General features: G+C 36.7%; 1 protein-coding gene across 1 annotated transcript in view; it reads right to left on the minus strand.

Annotated features, from left to right (window-relative positions):
* The window catches only part of Mdfic2 (MyoD family inhibitor domain containing 2), a 110,798-nt gene extending 93,703 nt beyond the window's left edge, over nt 1-17,095 (minus strand). Inside the window, exons 1-2 of the mRNA XM_020171329.2 lie at nt 17,008-17,095; nt 16,376-16,463 (exon numbers count right to left, since the gene is read on the minus strand). Of these exons, the coding sequence (XP_020026918.1) occupies nt 16,376-16,463 (88 nt within the window). The 5' untranslated portion in view covers nt 17,008-17,095. The remainder of the gene's footprint in view (nt 1-16,375; nt 16,464-17,007) is intronic.
* Between the last annotated feature and the right edge of the window lie 546 nt (nt 17,096-17,641).

Consider the following 17,641-nt stretch of genomic DNA (forward strand, 5'->3'; position numbering starts at 1 on the left):
TTTAACCAAAAAGAATTATTATAAACTCACAGGCTCCTGTCTACCAGAGTATAAGTGAATTTAATTCAGAATTGAGAAGTACAGTGGGTGAAATAGACCCATGAAGACTAGCTGAAATGTGTTCATTTTTGGTTTAAAGCTTTTAACACTTTTATTATTTGCTAATTTTTACTGTTTAAAGATTTAAGGAGACAAATTCTTTCAAATTTCAAATATAAAAAGGAAAACCAGGGTATGTCTGAGCTTGGCAATGGGAAAAGAGTTTCTGAATATGAGAAATCAGGGCTTTGTAATAAAATTTTATTGCTAGAGAGATGATATTACCAGATAGGGATGTTTGAAAATTAAAGTTAGATTTGACATCCAAATATCCACAGGTTTGCAAGGTTTTGATCTGTTTATTAACCATGCAAAAATATATTGCTATTTCTTAATCTGATCATAGTGATTTTGCCACTGGAGTTATTTTTCCCCACAAGTTGATGTGATATGTTTTATTTTCAAGTGCTTGTTTCATAAAGATAAGCAAACAAAATAAGGTTTCCCTTCCCTCCTCCCTCAGCCATGTTTTTGTTTAGTGAGCCAACGTCAAGGGGAAGATATTAAAATGGTTAATCCATAAAATTCATTTGTGTTTTAACTGACTGGATATTATGGAAGCTGAACTCCAACTTTTATCTCACAGATGAATGTAGCAATTCATTCAGCACTGTCTAATCACTACTATCTACTGATAGCTCAGCCTCTGAATCTTTGCCTAATTTCAAACTAAGTTCTCTTTCCTATTCAAATCACTCTGGCTGAAAGTGGGTATTCAGATAAACCAACTAAACAAACAGATTTAAACATGCATCATTTTCAGTGAGTTCCCAAACTCTTACATTTTTTCTTTAATTTTAGTATTTGAGATAAATGCAAATAGGAGACTGTTGCTTATCTTTCTTTAAATATATATCATGGCAAATTTTATAATGGAAAAAGCTCTGGATTTGGAATTACAATATCTGACTACTGACCTAGTCTTGTTGGCTATTACCTACGTGACTTTGTTTTTTTTTTTTTTCATTTTTCTTTTATTATTCATATGTGCATACAAGGCTTGGGTCATTTCTCCCCCCTGCCCCCACCCCCTCCCTTACCACCCACTCCGCCCCCTCCCTCTCCCCCCCCTCAATACCCAGCAGAAACTATTTTGCCCTTATTTCTAATTTGGTTGTAGAGAGAGTATAAGCAATAATAGGAAGGAACAAGGGTTTTTGCTGGTTGAGATAAGGATAGCTATACAGGGCATTGACTCACATTGATTTCCTGTGCGTGGGTGTTACCTTCTAGGTTAATTCTTTTTGATCTAACCTTTTCTCTAGTTCCTGGTCCCCTTTTCCTATTGGCCTCAGTTGCTTTAAGGTATCTGCTTTAGTTTCTCTGCATTAAGGGCAACAAATGCTAGCTAGTTTTTTAGGTGTCTTACCTATCCTCACCCCTCCCTTGTGTGCTCTCGCTTTTATCATGTGCTCATAGTCCAATCCCCTTGTTGTGTTTGCCCTTGATCTAATGTCCACATATGAGGGAGAACATACGATTTTTGGTTTTTTGAGCCAGGCTAACCTCACTCAGAATGATGTTCTCCAATTCCATCCATTTACCAGCGAATGATAACATTTCGTTCTTCTTCATGGCTGCATAAAATTCCATTGTGTATAGATACCACATTTTCTTAATCCATTCGTCAGTAGTGGGGCATCTTGGCTGTTTCCATAACTTGGCTATTGTGAATAGTGCCGCAATAAACATGGATGTGCAGGTGCCTCTGGAGTAACAGTCTTTTGGGTATATCCCCAAGAGTGGTATTGCTGGATCAAATGGTAGATCGATGTCCAGCTTTTTAAGTAGCCTCCAAATTTTTTTCCAGAGTGGTTGTACTAGTCTACATTCCCACCAACAGTGTAAGAGGGTTCCTTTTTCCCCGCATCCTCGCCAACACCTGTTGTTGGTGGTGTTGCTGATGAGGTGGTTTTGTTGAAGAGGCTGCTATTTCTCCATCGTATATTTTTAGCTCCTTTGTCAAAGATAAGTTGCTTATAGTTGTGTGGCTTCATATCTGGGTCCTCTATTCTGTTCCACTGGTCTTCATGTCTGTTTTTGTGCCAGTACCATGCTGTTTTTATTGTTATTGCTTTGTAATATAGTTTGAAGTCAGGTATTGTGATACCTCCTGCATTCTTCTTTTGACTGAGTATTGCCTTGGCTATTCGTGGCCTCTTGTGTTTCCATATAAATCTAACGGTAGATTTTTCAATCTCTTTAATGAATGTCATTGGAATTTTGAAGGGAATTGCATTAAACATGTAGATTACTTTGGGGAGTATCGACATTTTTACTATGTTGATTCTACCAATCCATGGGCATGGGAGATCTCTCCACTTTCTATAGTCTTCCTCAATCTCTTTCTTCAGAAGTGTATAGTTTTCCTTGTAGAGAAAACTGCCAAACACATTTTATGAAGCCAGTATTACACTTATCCCAAAACCAGGCAAAGACACCTCCAAAAAGGAGAACTATAGGCCAATCTCCTTAATGAACATTGATGCAAAAATCCTCAACAAAATAATGGCAAACCGAATTCAGCAACACATCAAAAAGATTATTCACCACGACCAAGTAGGCTTCATCCCAGGGATGCAGGGGTGGTTCAACATACGAAAATCAATAAATGTAATAAACCACATTAACAGAAGCAAAGACAAAAACCACCTGATCATCTCAATAGATGCAGAAAAAGCCTTTGATAAGATCCAACATCATTTCATGATAAAAGCTCTAAGAAAACTAGGAATAGAAGGAAAGTTCCTCAACATTATAAAAGCTATATACAACAAACCTACAGCCAGCATTATACTTAATGGAGAAAAATTAAAACCATTCCCTCTAAAATCAGGAACCAGAAAAGGATGCCCACTATCTCCACTCCTATTCAACATAGTACTGGAATTCCTAGCCAGAGCAATTAGGCAAGAAGAAGGAATAAAAGGAATACAAATAGGTAAAGAAACTGTCAAAATATCCCTATTTGCAGACGACATGATCCTATACCTTAAAGACCCAAAAAACTCTACTCAGAAGCTTCTAGACATCATCAATAGCTATAGCAAGGTAGCAGGATATACAATCAACATAGAAAAATCATTAGCATTTCTATACACTAACAATGAGCAAACAGAAAAAGAATGTATGAAAACAATTCCATTTACAATAGCCTCAAACAAAATCAAATACCTAGGTGTAAACCTAACAAAAGATGTGAAAGACCCCTACGTGACTTTGAACCAAATCATTTAAACTTTCCTGACCTCTATTTTCTTCATCTGTAGAAACAGTATGACAAGACTTTCTGCCTGTGGTTTTCATGCAATTACACTGAGGCAGTGATGGGCAGTAGACTGTGATCTGTCCTAGAAAGCCAGTAAAGTATCAGAGCTTCACATGGTGGTTTGGGTCAGTTACTTTAGGAGGAGATCCCAAAATCCATCATATGATCCTTTGAGATTTAAAAGGAAAAAAAAATGTAAACACCCTGAATATCTGAAATTGAATAGCTGCTTACATATATTTTATTACTTCATGAAATGCAAGGTGTGTAGTCATTGAAATAGTGCTATAAATCTGTATTTATTGACTTGGAAAGGCATTCATATCCACTTTTGACTCAGGAAAACATTAAATATGTTGTATAATCAGACTTTATTAGAATTACAATCTCATGTCTGTCTGTCTGTCTGCACATGCATGTACAGATAAACATATATGACATATGTTACTAATGGGAGGGTTTTTCTGCCATTGCATTTTCTAATTATTTTGAAACAAACAGATGACTTATATATAATCATACACACAGAGGCATTTGGGAAATTCCAATTAAATCCAGTGGTTTCTATAGTCTCTGAAACCTCCTATCTCTTATCCCTTAATTTCTAATCCATGACCAAGGTCCTGGGGTCAGCACTCTCTTAAGGGCCAGCACCATGACTTCCTTTGCTGTGGTAATCTTGGCAACCAGTATCCTAATTCAAAAATCACTCCTTCTCATCTGTGGATGCAACATGCATCCACTTTTTTCCAGTCTCTTTTCTTCCAAACCATTTTCATAAAGATCTTCAAGTCACACACCTTTCCAAAGCCAGTTGTGTTTAGGTCTTCCCTGTCTTTGCGACCCTAACCCAGTGTCCTATAACATTCAGCATACGCTCTTCAGTCTGGTATTAAAGCCTGTCCTAATGTAGCCAGTGTGTTTTCTAGTCTTCCACGCATACATTTTACCCAGGCAAACCTGACTACTGTTCTCTGAACAGGGCACACCCCAGACTTTGCAGGTCACACTTGGAGTATTGCATTCCACCAGGTTGTAACATTACTGCCAAGCAAAACTCTATTCACGATTTATATCACTTATATACAAGCTAAATGCCTCCTGTTTCTGATTTCTAGGGGTACTCTTTCCTGCTTTGAAATCCATATCTCATTTGAATTTATTGATTTATTCTTTATTTTCCTCATTTCATTTTGAGCATCTGCTGTGGCCCCAAGAGCTATCTGGTTGCTGAAAAAAAAGAGGTAAATAAACCAACATATCCAACATGTACCAGTATGTGGAAATCCAGATTGAAGAGACAAATCATTCGTACTGAAAAAGAAGCATTTGTCTTACAAAATAATCTAAAATTAAGTAAACTAGATCAACAAATGTTTTCATTTCCTGTAAGACTCATACTAACACAGGGAATTTATAATGACTCTCATGCTGAAGGAACTTATAATTCAGTTAGGGAAACAAAATACCATGTCTCCTTTATTTAAATCTGTTGACTTACACCCGAACTTTCCTTATCTACCACTACTTCCTGCAACACCTAATTGATTGCAGACATTTTGTATTGTTTATATGTGTGATTCTCTCATAGAAACTACCATGTTCTCTTTTTTTTTATTGTTTTATTATTCATATGTGCATACAAGGCTTGGGTCATTTCTCCCCCCTGCCCCCACCCCCTCCCTACCACCCACTCCGCCCCCTCTCTCTCCCCCCCACCCCCTCAATATCCAGCAGAAACTATTTTTTCTTATATGGAGAAGATAATCATACATGTATTGTTAGAAGGCCTGAGAGGATAGAATAAAATATTTTATTTCAGCAGCATAGTGATGTGGAGTTTAGTGTTCAAAACTTGTAGCTTTCCCTGTTGAGTATTTTTGAAAATTAAGTTGGATTGGCCTCTGAAATCATGAGAAATAGTTATTTCTCCTAATTATATCCGGAGTGTTGGAAGACGAGAATGATTTAAATAACAGTGAAGCCAGACATTCTTCTTTCATAGAATAAGTTATATCACAGAACTCCTACTTGGCTATTTGGCTTAGAGTTCAGAGGCCAGAGAGTTGCTTTACAATTTATGAGTACTGGCTTACAGAATTTAGTAGTTTTAACAGGGTATTGAATGTGAACACTCTAAGTTTGTGCATGCCTTATAAATACACTGTCTCCCAAGTTGTATTACTTTAAAAAGTAATAATAATAGCGTAATTTCCTCTCTTCTTTCACTACTTAATAAATGGTCAACTTAAGAATTTTCTTTTGGAAAAGCGAACTCCTTATTATCTTGTAAGTATCTCTATCTCTTTATTGTATTTTTTCTCTTATTTAAGAGAGAAGGTATTGTTTTCCTTTTTAAAAGAAAAGGGCTAGGTGACAAAGGATATTTATACAAAAAGTCACATGTGTAAGAAATCTAAGTTAGCATTTTAAAGTTAATCCTGCTGTTTTTAAATGACTCCTACTATAGTTGGTAGCCCAAACCTGCAAGTCTAGTAAACACACACACACATACACACACACACACCTTATTTTGACTTTAAGTGAAATCTGCGTCTTTCTAAGGAATTAGGTCTCCTCATATGGTTTGGTGTATGTGAGATTCGGTATGAACAATTCCATGCAAATTGGTTTTGCACATTCTACTGTATTTCAAATCCAGCCGGAGAGTTTAGGATTGTCTGAATCCTGTGGCAGACAGGACGTGCTGTCAGTGTTTTGTTTCCCCAACTGCGTTTTAGGTTCCTTGTGCATGAGTGTCGTTGTATATTCCTTGTGTAAGTCTGTGCCTTTAAGAAATGAAAACATTTGTTGATTTAGTTTACTAGATTTTATATTATTTTGTAAGACAAATGCTTCTTTCTTTCAATATGAATGGCTTCTCTCTTCAGTCTGGATTTGCACATATCAGTCTGAGAAATTAGTTTTAAGATACATGTGAAGAGAGCTTTCTTTATTTTTTTTATTAATCTGTGGTTTGAATATGGAATTTGCTATATTCTCCTTTTTATGAAGTTTATACTCTAGACGTTTTCCACATGTCCTTGGGTGTCTTTAGAAAATAATTGCTTTCCTATCTCTAATGCTGAGTTTTCTAAATATAAAAAAGAAAAAAATTCAAGCCGGGCCTGGTTGCTCATACCTTTGATCCCCACACTTGGGAGGCCGAAGAAGTTGAATCACAAGCTTGAGGCCAGCTTGGGGCATATAACAAGACCCTGTCTCAAAAAAACAAAAACCAAACAAGCAAACAGAAAATTTTGGAGCTAAACTGAAAATTTTATTCTTTTATTCCCCTGTTGCCTGATGTTGAAGATCAGAAGTCATGACTCACGTCCCTCCTTCTGCAACACAGCAGTTTCATTTTAGAGCCAGGGTTGTGAGGAAATGTAGCTAAGAGAACTGCCTGCTGTCTTATTTAATACTACACTTTTATGAGTTGTCCTCTGTACTTTTTCTTGAAGTTATACACTGGCAAAATCTACTGTCATTGCCCTTACTTTTTGTCTTTGCTCTCCATTTATGTCTTGACAGGCTTAAATAATGGCTAAAATGGTTGAAATGATTTATTCATGTAGTTTGATGTCTTCATTTTCTCTATTCACATTTCTTCTTTTTTTTTTTTACTAATGGTCTGGTGAACACCTCATGCAGGTGCATTTTATTAGAGTATATTCCCTCTAAATGTGGTTCCAAAGCTGGAAGAAATGGGCCATAATCGTATAAACGGAGTTATCTCTTTGTAGAATTTACAAGAAATAGAATGTCCTCATCCCTGAGGCATAGAACGTAAGAGACTTTTTCCCTCTCGCTAGAAGATTGCTCTTTATACTAATGTTGATTAAGTGTATCACATCAGTGGCTGTTGTGACATATACGAAATGAATGATTCTGCTGAAAATCTCTGTTGAAGGGTGTAAATCTCTCAGTTTATAGTTACCTACAATTTCCTTCTTCCTGTTGAGATAGGACAGATTGGTTCCCAGTCTCTATGGACTTGCTTCACTCCTAGTTCACAAAATTGTAATTAATAATGTTGAGCTAAGATCATTCTGGATTTGATCTACTACTTATCATCATTGAAAGAGTCTTTAAATCTGCTGTTTGAAAACTTGCAGGGGACTTTGCATTCATCCGTTCATCCATTCATACTCTCAAGGCTGATGTGGCATCTTCTGAGGCTTCCATTCCATTGGGATCAACAGCATCATTTTACATGAAATCAACTTACTCCTTTACAGGCTTAGTTGATGCTTGAAAGAAATTGGCTGTAAGATGTGCTTCTGGAACTTAATTTGTTGACCTGTGAGAATACAAATGACCTCATTTTGTCTTGAACTTTCTAAATATGAAGTAAGGTTATCATAGAATCCAAATGCTTCTGATATTTGAACTTTAATAGAAGCCCAGTACATTTAAAGCAAGTACTCTCCTTCCTGAAATGCTGAGTGCTTCATCAGCAGAGCATCAGATTCTTAAGAAAATATTATCCCTGGTGGAGAAAAGCACTAGTAATTACTGTCCTGGCTCTTAGATACTATTTAGCTGCAACACAGCAACTTTTTGCCTTTATGCTGATTCCAGAAACCTGTACTCCTCTGAAAAAGTGTCTATCTCTCACTCTGTGTAGCCTTGTGGGGCTATCTTTCAAGGTTCCTTGCCCTGCCTGACCAGGAAGTAGACTGGTGGCCAAAGCTCTTGATATTGACTTTTCTTGCTGGGAACTTAGAGTCTTGAGGAAGGAAATATGAGGGCAGAAAAGGGAGGGGGAAAAGGTGAAGGTACTGAGGAGTGAAGACGATCTTTATCTATCCTCTATCCTCTATCTATCTATCATCTATCTATCTATCTATGAATAAAGATAGCGTAATGAAAGCCACCAAATACTGTTTGAAAAGTGGGGGATGGTTAAGGGAATATAAAAGAGTGGATGAACTTTTTCAAGGTACACTGTGTACTTCTATGGAATTATCACAATTAACCCCCCTTGTAATATTAATGTATGCTAATTTAAAAAATAGAACAGTAGATGTATTTGGAGCTCATTTACTTCAAGAGTATGGTCTTACTGTCAGGCTCACCAGAGCAAGATTAGTTCCTGCCTCAGGTGGACCTGGGTTTTCCTACTGGGTTGTAACCCATTCTTTTGTTTTCCAATAAATTCCCTTTTTATTAAAAACTCAATTCAGTGTCTACAATTTTTTTCTCAATTACTGATGAAGCTCTCTTTTAATTTTGCTAAATTTTGAAAGTAACATGCCGTTCTGTGGTGGTTCTTTCCCTTATATTCTCTGGAAAATAAAATGATGTGGGTGCATGTTACTACCACAGGAACTAAAGATTTGGTGGCATTCTTGGAGTGAAGATGTTTATGGAATCCAAAATGCAGACCAGGGCCTAGGAAAGGTGCTAAGGTTTGTTCTGGCTAAACTTCCTACCCATAATCCCAAAGCACCAATCTTCTCTTGGGTCAAAATGTTTCAGTCACCCTTGATTTCTTTCTCTTTTTGGGATGTGATACATCTTGTTCTATCCCAGAATCTTTCAAAATGCAATTTCTTCTACCAGAAATTTTATTTAATTTCCATCACTTGCCCCATAAATAAATTCTACCTTATCCTTTGAGCTAATCAAAATCTCAAGGAAACTTTTCCTTGTCTTCATTATTCAGCATAGACCAACCAATCACATATGTCCCATTACCCAAGTGACAATTTTCATTGAGATGTTTCTGAGGCATTTCACACTTGACTTCTATCCACTTCTGATTCTTGCTTCTCTAGTCAGTTTCCCTCTCATTCTTCTCCACTCACATGTACACTCTCAAGTCAGGAATCCACCTTCATCCCTTTTCTTTCTGTTGCCCACATAATGGTTAAAATGGAGATGTTTTTGGACATTTTAGTCAGTTCTGTTTAGCTCCAGTTCCTCATAGATTCTATATGCAAGTCTCTCTCTTCCACATTCATAATTCAATCCCACCGTTGTTCTCATCTTTTGCTTGGTCACGTGCAATTGTGTTTTTCTTTCTGCTTCCTCTTTCTCTCACACGATACAGATGGTTACTTGTCTTCCCCTGCTTAGAATCTCCAATGACTGCTAATTCTAGTCAAGAAAAAAATACCAAATGTCCTGTCTGACTGCAAAGTCCTGTATTATTTCAAATTTAATTGCCTTCCCTCCCTCTTCCCCTCCTTCCTCCTTTTCCTTCCTCCTTTGTTCTCTTTATTTTTTCCATCCTTCCTTTCTGTCCAGTCATTCTGAGCCATAGTATCTTAGCATAGGTGACTCTCCATAATGGAATGTTCTTCTGAGGTTTTTCAGGACTGGTTTCTTTTTTTGTCACTTAGGCGCAAATGTCTCTCCCTCAGAGACAACTTCCTTGACTGCTGATTCTAAGGAATAGTTTCCACACAAGTTCTATCATATCATCTTGTTCCAAAGCTTCAAAGCAATTGGCCGTGAACTTTTCTTTTAATGGGTGCTGGGGTTTGAACATATCTTCCCCTCCCCGCCAAAAAAGAGAATGTGTTGGAATGGGATGACATAGCAGGAAGGCCCTCAGCAGGTGAGGGGGGCCCTCAACCTCAGGCTTCCCTGTCTCTAAAACTATAAGGAATTCATTTCTTTTCTTTGTAAATTACCTGATCCATGGCATTCTTCTATAGTGACATGAAATGCAGGAAGACAATGTCTGTGTTTTATGTATTTATATGATTTCCAAGGGCATGTTTTCATATCTAATTTCCCTTATCAGCTTTTCTTAAAAATGAACATTTTATTTTTCTTAACCCTATTTGGTTATTATATAACATATTTCCACAAGTTAATGAATAGTACAGAAATAAGAGTTAATAATTCCATTTCCTGTGTTTACAGAATAAAAGGAATCTCAAGATACGCTATTCATGGAAATTAACAATTTAAAGTAGGCATTAGTATGGCTTAATTTTAAGCTAAACATAAAAAACCAGCCCCTTTAGAAATGAGAGTTATCTGAGTGACAGAATTAGCATGGATTAATATTTTTAGGCATTGTAACTGAGCACTTAGATATATGAACTCCTCAAATGCAGGAACTGTGACATTTTCAATTTTTTCTGGCATCTTTGTTCCTTTGCCTAGCATGTTGTCTGTGAGTTCAAGAGGAGCCTCATCAAATGGTTATTAAATCGAATAAAATGAGTATTTTGGAGTCATTTTAATGTTCATGACCTGAAATTAATTTTTGAGCTAGTGAATAAATTTCTTTAACTTAGAATTAAAGAGGAATCCAATGAATTTATGAATGCCAGTAAATGTAAGATCCTACCTTTCACCATCTCATTTGCAAACAAACATGGAGGTCAAGAACAAGACGGCATTCGAGGATTTGCATTCAATAAGAAGAGGAAATTTAGGAACATGTACTTGGCCTCTGGGGTCCTTTCCAGTATTTTGGAGTATTAGTTTCTAATGATAATGGTGATGACGATTACTTTGTGGTACTCAGGTTTGAACTCAGGGCTTCATGCTTGCTAGGCAGGTGCTCTTCCACTTGAGCCACTCTGCCAGTCTTTTTTGCTCTGTTTATTTTTGAGATAGGGTCTCTCTTTCTGCCTAGGCAGGCCTGGACCATGATCCACCTGTTTATGACAGATGTGCTTCACTATGCCCAACTTTTTCTGTTGGGTCGAAGTCTCGAAAACTTTTTTACCTGGGCTGGCCTGGAACCACAATCCTCCCACCTCCTGTGTGATTGGGGTGACAAGGGTATGCCACCTCACCCAGCTATTGGTTGAGATGGAGGAGGGGGGGGTCTCATGATCTTTTTCCCCAAGCTAGCTTGGAACCCTGATCCTCCTGATCTCAGCCTCTGGACTGGTTAGGATTATAAGTATGAGCCACTGCCACTAGGCTCTAATGATTCTTGATTTTGATTAAATGGTGTCCAGTACATACAAGATACCAGTCACTGCTTTGCTGCATTGAGGGCACACTTATAACTTGGGATTATTTATTCTTCCCCTACCTGTGACAGATATGAACAAGATCCCTTATTAAAATAATTATATGTAGCTAGTCTTATTTCTGTTTCTTTTTTGGTGGGATTGGGGTTTGAACTCAAGGCTTCACACTTGCAAAGCAGGCATTCTACCATGTAAGTCACACCTCCATTCTGTTTTGTTCTGGCTTTATTGGAGATGGGATCTCATGTGAACTATTTGCCTGGGGCTGGCTTTGAATTGTGATCCTCTAAATAGCTAGGATTGCAAGTGTGAGCCACCTGTAATTATTTCAGTGTTTTGAATTTCACATTTTTGATTCAAATGACTGTTACCTTGAACTTTCTGATATGCATAAATATGCTTATGTATGTGTATTGATGTTTGAATAGGGATAGCTAGATGGATGAATGGATATGTAAGTAGGTAGGTAGGTAGGTAGATAGGTAGATAGATAGATAATAGATATCTGTGCTGATAATGCACAATGTTTATGGAAAATTATTTTTAGGAAAATCTATTAGATTTTAATAGATAATAGATAATAGATATCTGTGCTGATAATGCACAATGTTTATGGAAAATTATTTTTAGGAAAATCTATTAGATTATGCTTAGAGATATAAACTCCTAAAACAGAAGTTATACACTGGCCTCCCTAGGAGTTGAAAAAGACCCACAGAACTTGGTTTTGTTTGTCATGCCTGCTATTTTATTATTGTTGTTTTTATTTTATTATTATCATTACTTAATCTTTAGCGATCAGTAGATTTCACAAAAAAGTCCAAATTCTCAGTCTCCTGAAAATCAGGAGATACTATAAGAAATTGCATGCAATTCAAGCACTGGTTATGCTGTGATTTTAAACTGCAAATGGCAACAATTTAAGGGCTTCTATCCCTTCATCTTGATGCTTCTCTTCCGTATCAAATGGTGTAAGGTACAAGCTCTGAAATGCTTACCCAGAATGCTCCCTGGCTTAATGGGGTATTACATGCCATCCTATTCCACCTGTAATTTCTCCCCCAATTTCTATGTTATATCAATTTCTCTTCCATATAGTTTTTCACATTGGGACCTATTTTCTTCCTATCCTTGTTATGAGTTTTATCCAGGTCCTCTTTTCCTCACTTCAGGGCTGCTGAATGTGTTGCTGTCATAGCTACCACCATCCTTCTTCCCTTCCCTTTCCCCTGCATACTGGCCATAGATTTTGTTTTTATAGGACTGAACCACATTTCAATATATTAGTCCCTGCCGTGACAACATGGAACCAATGTCCAACTTCTTCAAACAAAGCTAGAAATCACTCTGGTTTTCCCCTTCATCTTGTGTCAATTCACACACACAGATAATAACCAAATGTGCCCATTTCCCTAGCACTAAACTAGGCATCTTCCACCTCTCTGATGGCAGTACTCCCAGAATTCCCTCCTCCTCATCTCTACGAGCAGATGGTGACTGGCCTTTTTAGACACCTTCATCCACAGTTACAGGATGCCCTTCATTTTTCTTGGAACTTATTTCAGTACTGTATCATGTTACTCTGCTTGTTTTAGTTTTTAGTTTCTGGTTTTTGAGACAAGATGTTACTACATAGCCCAGGCTAGCCTCAAACTCTCCATCCTGCTGGACTTACAGGTGTGCACTACCATGTCTGAACTCTGATTATTTTAAGCAAGTTTTCTCCCAGTATGATCTCTGGACATCTTACTTGAGAATCATCTTACTCTTAAACATTTCTGTCCATGGTTTCACCCATATCCTCTTAAATTCCTTCTATTTGCACCCAGAAATGTGAGAGAGAGACAGAGAAGAGACAGAAATTTGAGAACTCCAGAATTTCAAGGCAACATAACTGGTATTGGTAGAAGATTGCTGGATAGTTTGACAGAGGTTGAAATAGGATTCAATTCATTTTAAAATTAGTGCATTTGCAGGTCAGCCAGTGGTGTTTCTCAAACACTGTTTACCCTAATGATTGATGATAGCTCTGAGTGTGGCTTTCATCGGTTTTTTGATTCCACTATGAGGCTGTCAGAATTATATGCATGTGAAGGAAAATGGAAGGCACAAAAGAGCCCTTTTGACTTTCAGGCAAAAGCAAGATGACTAAACAACAAACTCCTTGAATGCAGTGTTTCTTCTTTATGATGCTCTCTAACATGTTCTTATCTTGGCTCTAGTAATGACACAATTAATAAACATTGAATTAAGTTATATAAATTGAATGAAGATTTGAAGATGAGGACTTCGAAACAGCAGTACTCAGAATGGTGGTGATGGTGATAACTTTTTTTTTTGTCTGTTCTTTTTTGATGCTGGGATTGAACCCAGGGTTCACACATGCTAGGTAAGCGCTCTGTGTAAGTACTGACTATATCCCTAGCCCAGTGGTTGTGTGCTCACCCTGAGGTCATATGCTATACTGGGTGCTTTTTGTAGACAGCCACCATTAGTTCTTACTCCATCCCTATTCAGGCTCTGCTCTGATTATCCACAAGTGGGCAGAATTCATGATGTTGGTCCAGCGGGAGATTACCTGGACACTGTGATGTGAGATGCACTCACTTTTGACATTCAAGAAAAAAATCTTTTTTGAACAACTTAAAGCATTTATTTCATTTTCTTTAAAGCAGGGTGGCAGGGAGGAGGTTGATGAATTTTAAATTGTGATTGTTAACTGTTGGGGAAGTCACTGTAATAAGTTGACTTAAGGAAAAGAACAGAATTTGGAGGCAGGAGACCTGGATGTGAGATCCATGTCTCCCCTTTCAGTTCTGCAAGTTTTCACATGACCCATAGTCTCTGTTAACCTCAATGCTTTAATCTGTAAAATGGTGACAATTTGATTGCATCCCAGCTTACTGTAGATATCAAGTAAAGAAAGTTCATTAAAACCTATCAAAAATACACAGTGCTAATACTAATTCAGATTGTTCAAGGGTAAAGCAAGCTCTCGAAAATACTACAATTCTGAGTTATATTTTAAAGAAGACAAGAAATACAGAACTAATGAAATTTCATTCTCAAAAATCCAACGAAGCTGGTAATCTAATCTCCAGGCAAGGAATCAAAGGCACAGGGAGGTAGTGTAACCTGTTAAAGTCATACAAGTAGTAAATAGCTGAGCTGAGATTTAAAACCATGCCTGCCTGACTTCTAATGCCATGGACTTTTTACAGCACCAGTTTATCTTTTTTTTTTTTTAATAAGCCAATCCATACACTTTTTCTTAACAGCAAAAATGAAAGACATTTACATTTGAAACTAACTCATCCTGATAATTCTCAATTAAGATGTTGTCATCTAGCATCTGGCTCAATTTCCTTTTATGAAATATTGTAAACATAATTTGAGTGTAGCTTAAATGAAGTGTCCAAATGGGATAAGAATAGGTCACCTGGGAAATTAGATTTTACAGATTATAAGAATTCAATACCTAAGCTGCATTTAATGGACATAATTTTTAAAAGAAAATTCTTTAGGAAACAATTAATCTATCAATTTCATCATCATCTCTATATATGACATCTATAGTGTGGACCAATTAAAATAAAAATAAATAATATAAACCACTATAAGTGGTTTATAGAGAGCATCTGTATTGAGGATTTGGGATTTGTAAGGCAAGCACAGGGGGTTCTTTGATCCAAGCTCATTTTTTTCTTCCACCTTGTTTTTAAAAGATTCTATTTAAAACATCTTTTGATAAAAAGCAGACAATTCTCTAGCCCTGTGGCTTTTTGAAGGAAGTGATTCTGAGAATACTTTATGTTTGTATCTACTTTTATCCTGAAATAAAGTCTCTTAAAGAGATGATATCTCACTGTTACTTTTAATCTCTGGGCAGTTGGGGAGAAGAAATGACTTTTTTAAGTGAACATTTTCAAAAAAAAAAAGGATGGAGGATAACTGGGTGTGATGGCATGATAAAGTTGGAGGTGTTGATTTAATCACTGTAAGAAAATATTTTCTGAACACAGATTGTGTTTTAAGAAGTAGCTGAACCATCTTTTCCTTTGGAACATGGTAAGATGGTGCTTAAATTCATATGCTATAGCGTTATACAACGTGGGATGCAGTCCTACCTTTGAATCTTCCTGATTTTGTAATTTTAGGTAAGTTACTTGAACTCTTCTAGGCTCTGTGTTCTCATTGGCAAATTTGAGGTAACTGCTTCATAGGTTGTCATGATGATTCAGCAAACCACCAGTAAATGTTGTTTATGTTATCATTATTTCTTTGGAGATGTATAACTTTTTTGATTTTTTTTTTAGTCTTCTATGACCTCATAAAACACTTTTTAAGGATTTCAACTATATAAGAGTTATCTCTTTACAATTTAATAGGTTAATGAAATTGTGAAAAAGACACAACATGCATATTTACATAAAATATCAAATCAGCTTCCTTTAAGAGACATTAACGATGTTCATTAAACCAAAAAGATTATAAAACCAAGCCTTCTAATAAACAATCATGGGTTTAAACATATTTTCGCAAGTGCACGAATTAGTACTCATCGTAGGAAAACATATCGATTTAAGTGTGTATTTCAAGTAGCCGTCTTATGCACGCTGTGCCCTGGCTGACAGCCTTCTCCCCTGGGGATGGTGGCTTCTCTAATTGCAGGGAATGGTGATTCTATTTGAAGGCATTACTTCCTATGGCCTGCCTTCCTTTCTGTGATTATTATTTAAAAATACTTGTCCTCAAATTACTCAGTCTTCTTGGTCATAAAGGAGAAAAATCTACAGTACTATAAAACCCTGCAAGAGAATACGCATCCAGATTGAAAATACATGTTAAGTTGTATCAATAATCTGTTTGCTGGAATAAGAGATGCAGAAGAATTTCAGTACTGTAGATCCAGTACCACATACTGATATTCAAATCACATGTATATAAAAAAAAAGAAATACTAATATCATTGGATAGCTCCTTCTTATCCCATGCTATCTCTTGCTTATAAACAAAAGCAAAATTTTTATACCAATAAAAAAATCAAAAGAAGACTTACCTTCCTTTAACCAAGAAATGTTATTTTTGTCATTTTCAAAATGTTCAGCTGCTCTTACTTTTATCTTTTCCAGCTCAGCTTCTGACATCTAAGAGGAAACAGAAATTGTGATATACAAATGCATTAAGAACCCAAACTCATAACATTGAGTTTTATATTTAGAGACTGATACCATATTTTGGGAAACTTTTATCTCTATAGTGAACTGAAGTTCACTGTTTAATATCAAGCCTTTCATTTTATCCATTTGCATTATTTTAAAACATTGACATTGAGAACTAAACTTTGTACGAGACAGTATTTCATTGATGAGCAACAAAGATTTCTACAGGATCTTATAGTTTTCGAATGTGAAAGAATAACAGATTAATAACTACACGAGAATTTGTAAAAACAAACAACTGCTGTTTTAGTGCTTCTTGTAGCCTATAAGAAAACATGCTGCAATACATACAGGCATATAAATAACAGTGAAACTCAAAACACAGAAGGACCTTTTCAGGGACTTGTTGGGTAGCCTTACTACTAAACTATCTCAACTTGAACTTCCTGAAGGTGTTGAGACCCTCAGTACTACTCAAGGCTTGCTCAAGATGAATGCTCTGCTTGATTTAACACCACAGTGTACTTACCTGTGTGTTCCAAAAGGAGGAGGCCCAAGGTATGGGACTGGATAGCAGTGCGCAGCAGCCTCCCTTGTCTCTTGGTGTCCAGCATTCCTCTACCCTGGCAGAAGTGAGCGAAGAAGTAAACACACTCCCTCCCCGGGTGGTGCTAGATTTGTATTGCTGCCAGGAGCATCCAACTTGCAGCTGAGAGGTTTTTTTTTTTTCCTAAGGTAATATAAAGCCTGTGGTTCAAAACAATAAAACCTCGTCCAAGCTAGCTCTTATTGCAAAATAGGGCAAAAACAATGAACCTTTTTCAAATGGACAAAGTTTCTTCTGTCCCCTCCCTTCTATACCCGCCATTCATTACTTGGGGTTAATAGTAAAAGGTGTAGAGAAAAATACTAAAAAATATTGGCTTAAAAGAAAAGGAGACTTTTAAAGCAGCTTTCTCTGGAAGTTCATTCTGCAGCTGGTATTTAGAAAAGCATTATTTTTGCTTCAAATAGAAAATTTAGAACACATGAAATATCATGTGTTTATAAACATTTTATAAGCAACAAAAAAACATTTCAAGTTCTTTTGATCATCGATGGATATCCCAAAAAGGATTTGGAAAAAAGCATTTGCTATTAGATGTTTCAGGAGGGCTAATATT

Source organism: Castor canadensis, chromosome 10 (genome assembly GCF_047511655.1).
Source record: "Castor canadensis chromosome 10, mCasCan1.hap1v2, whole genome shotgun sequence".
NCBI classification, from domain to species: domain Eukaryota; kingdom Metazoa; phylum Chordata; class Mammalia; order Rodentia; family Castoridae; genus Castor; species Castor canadensis.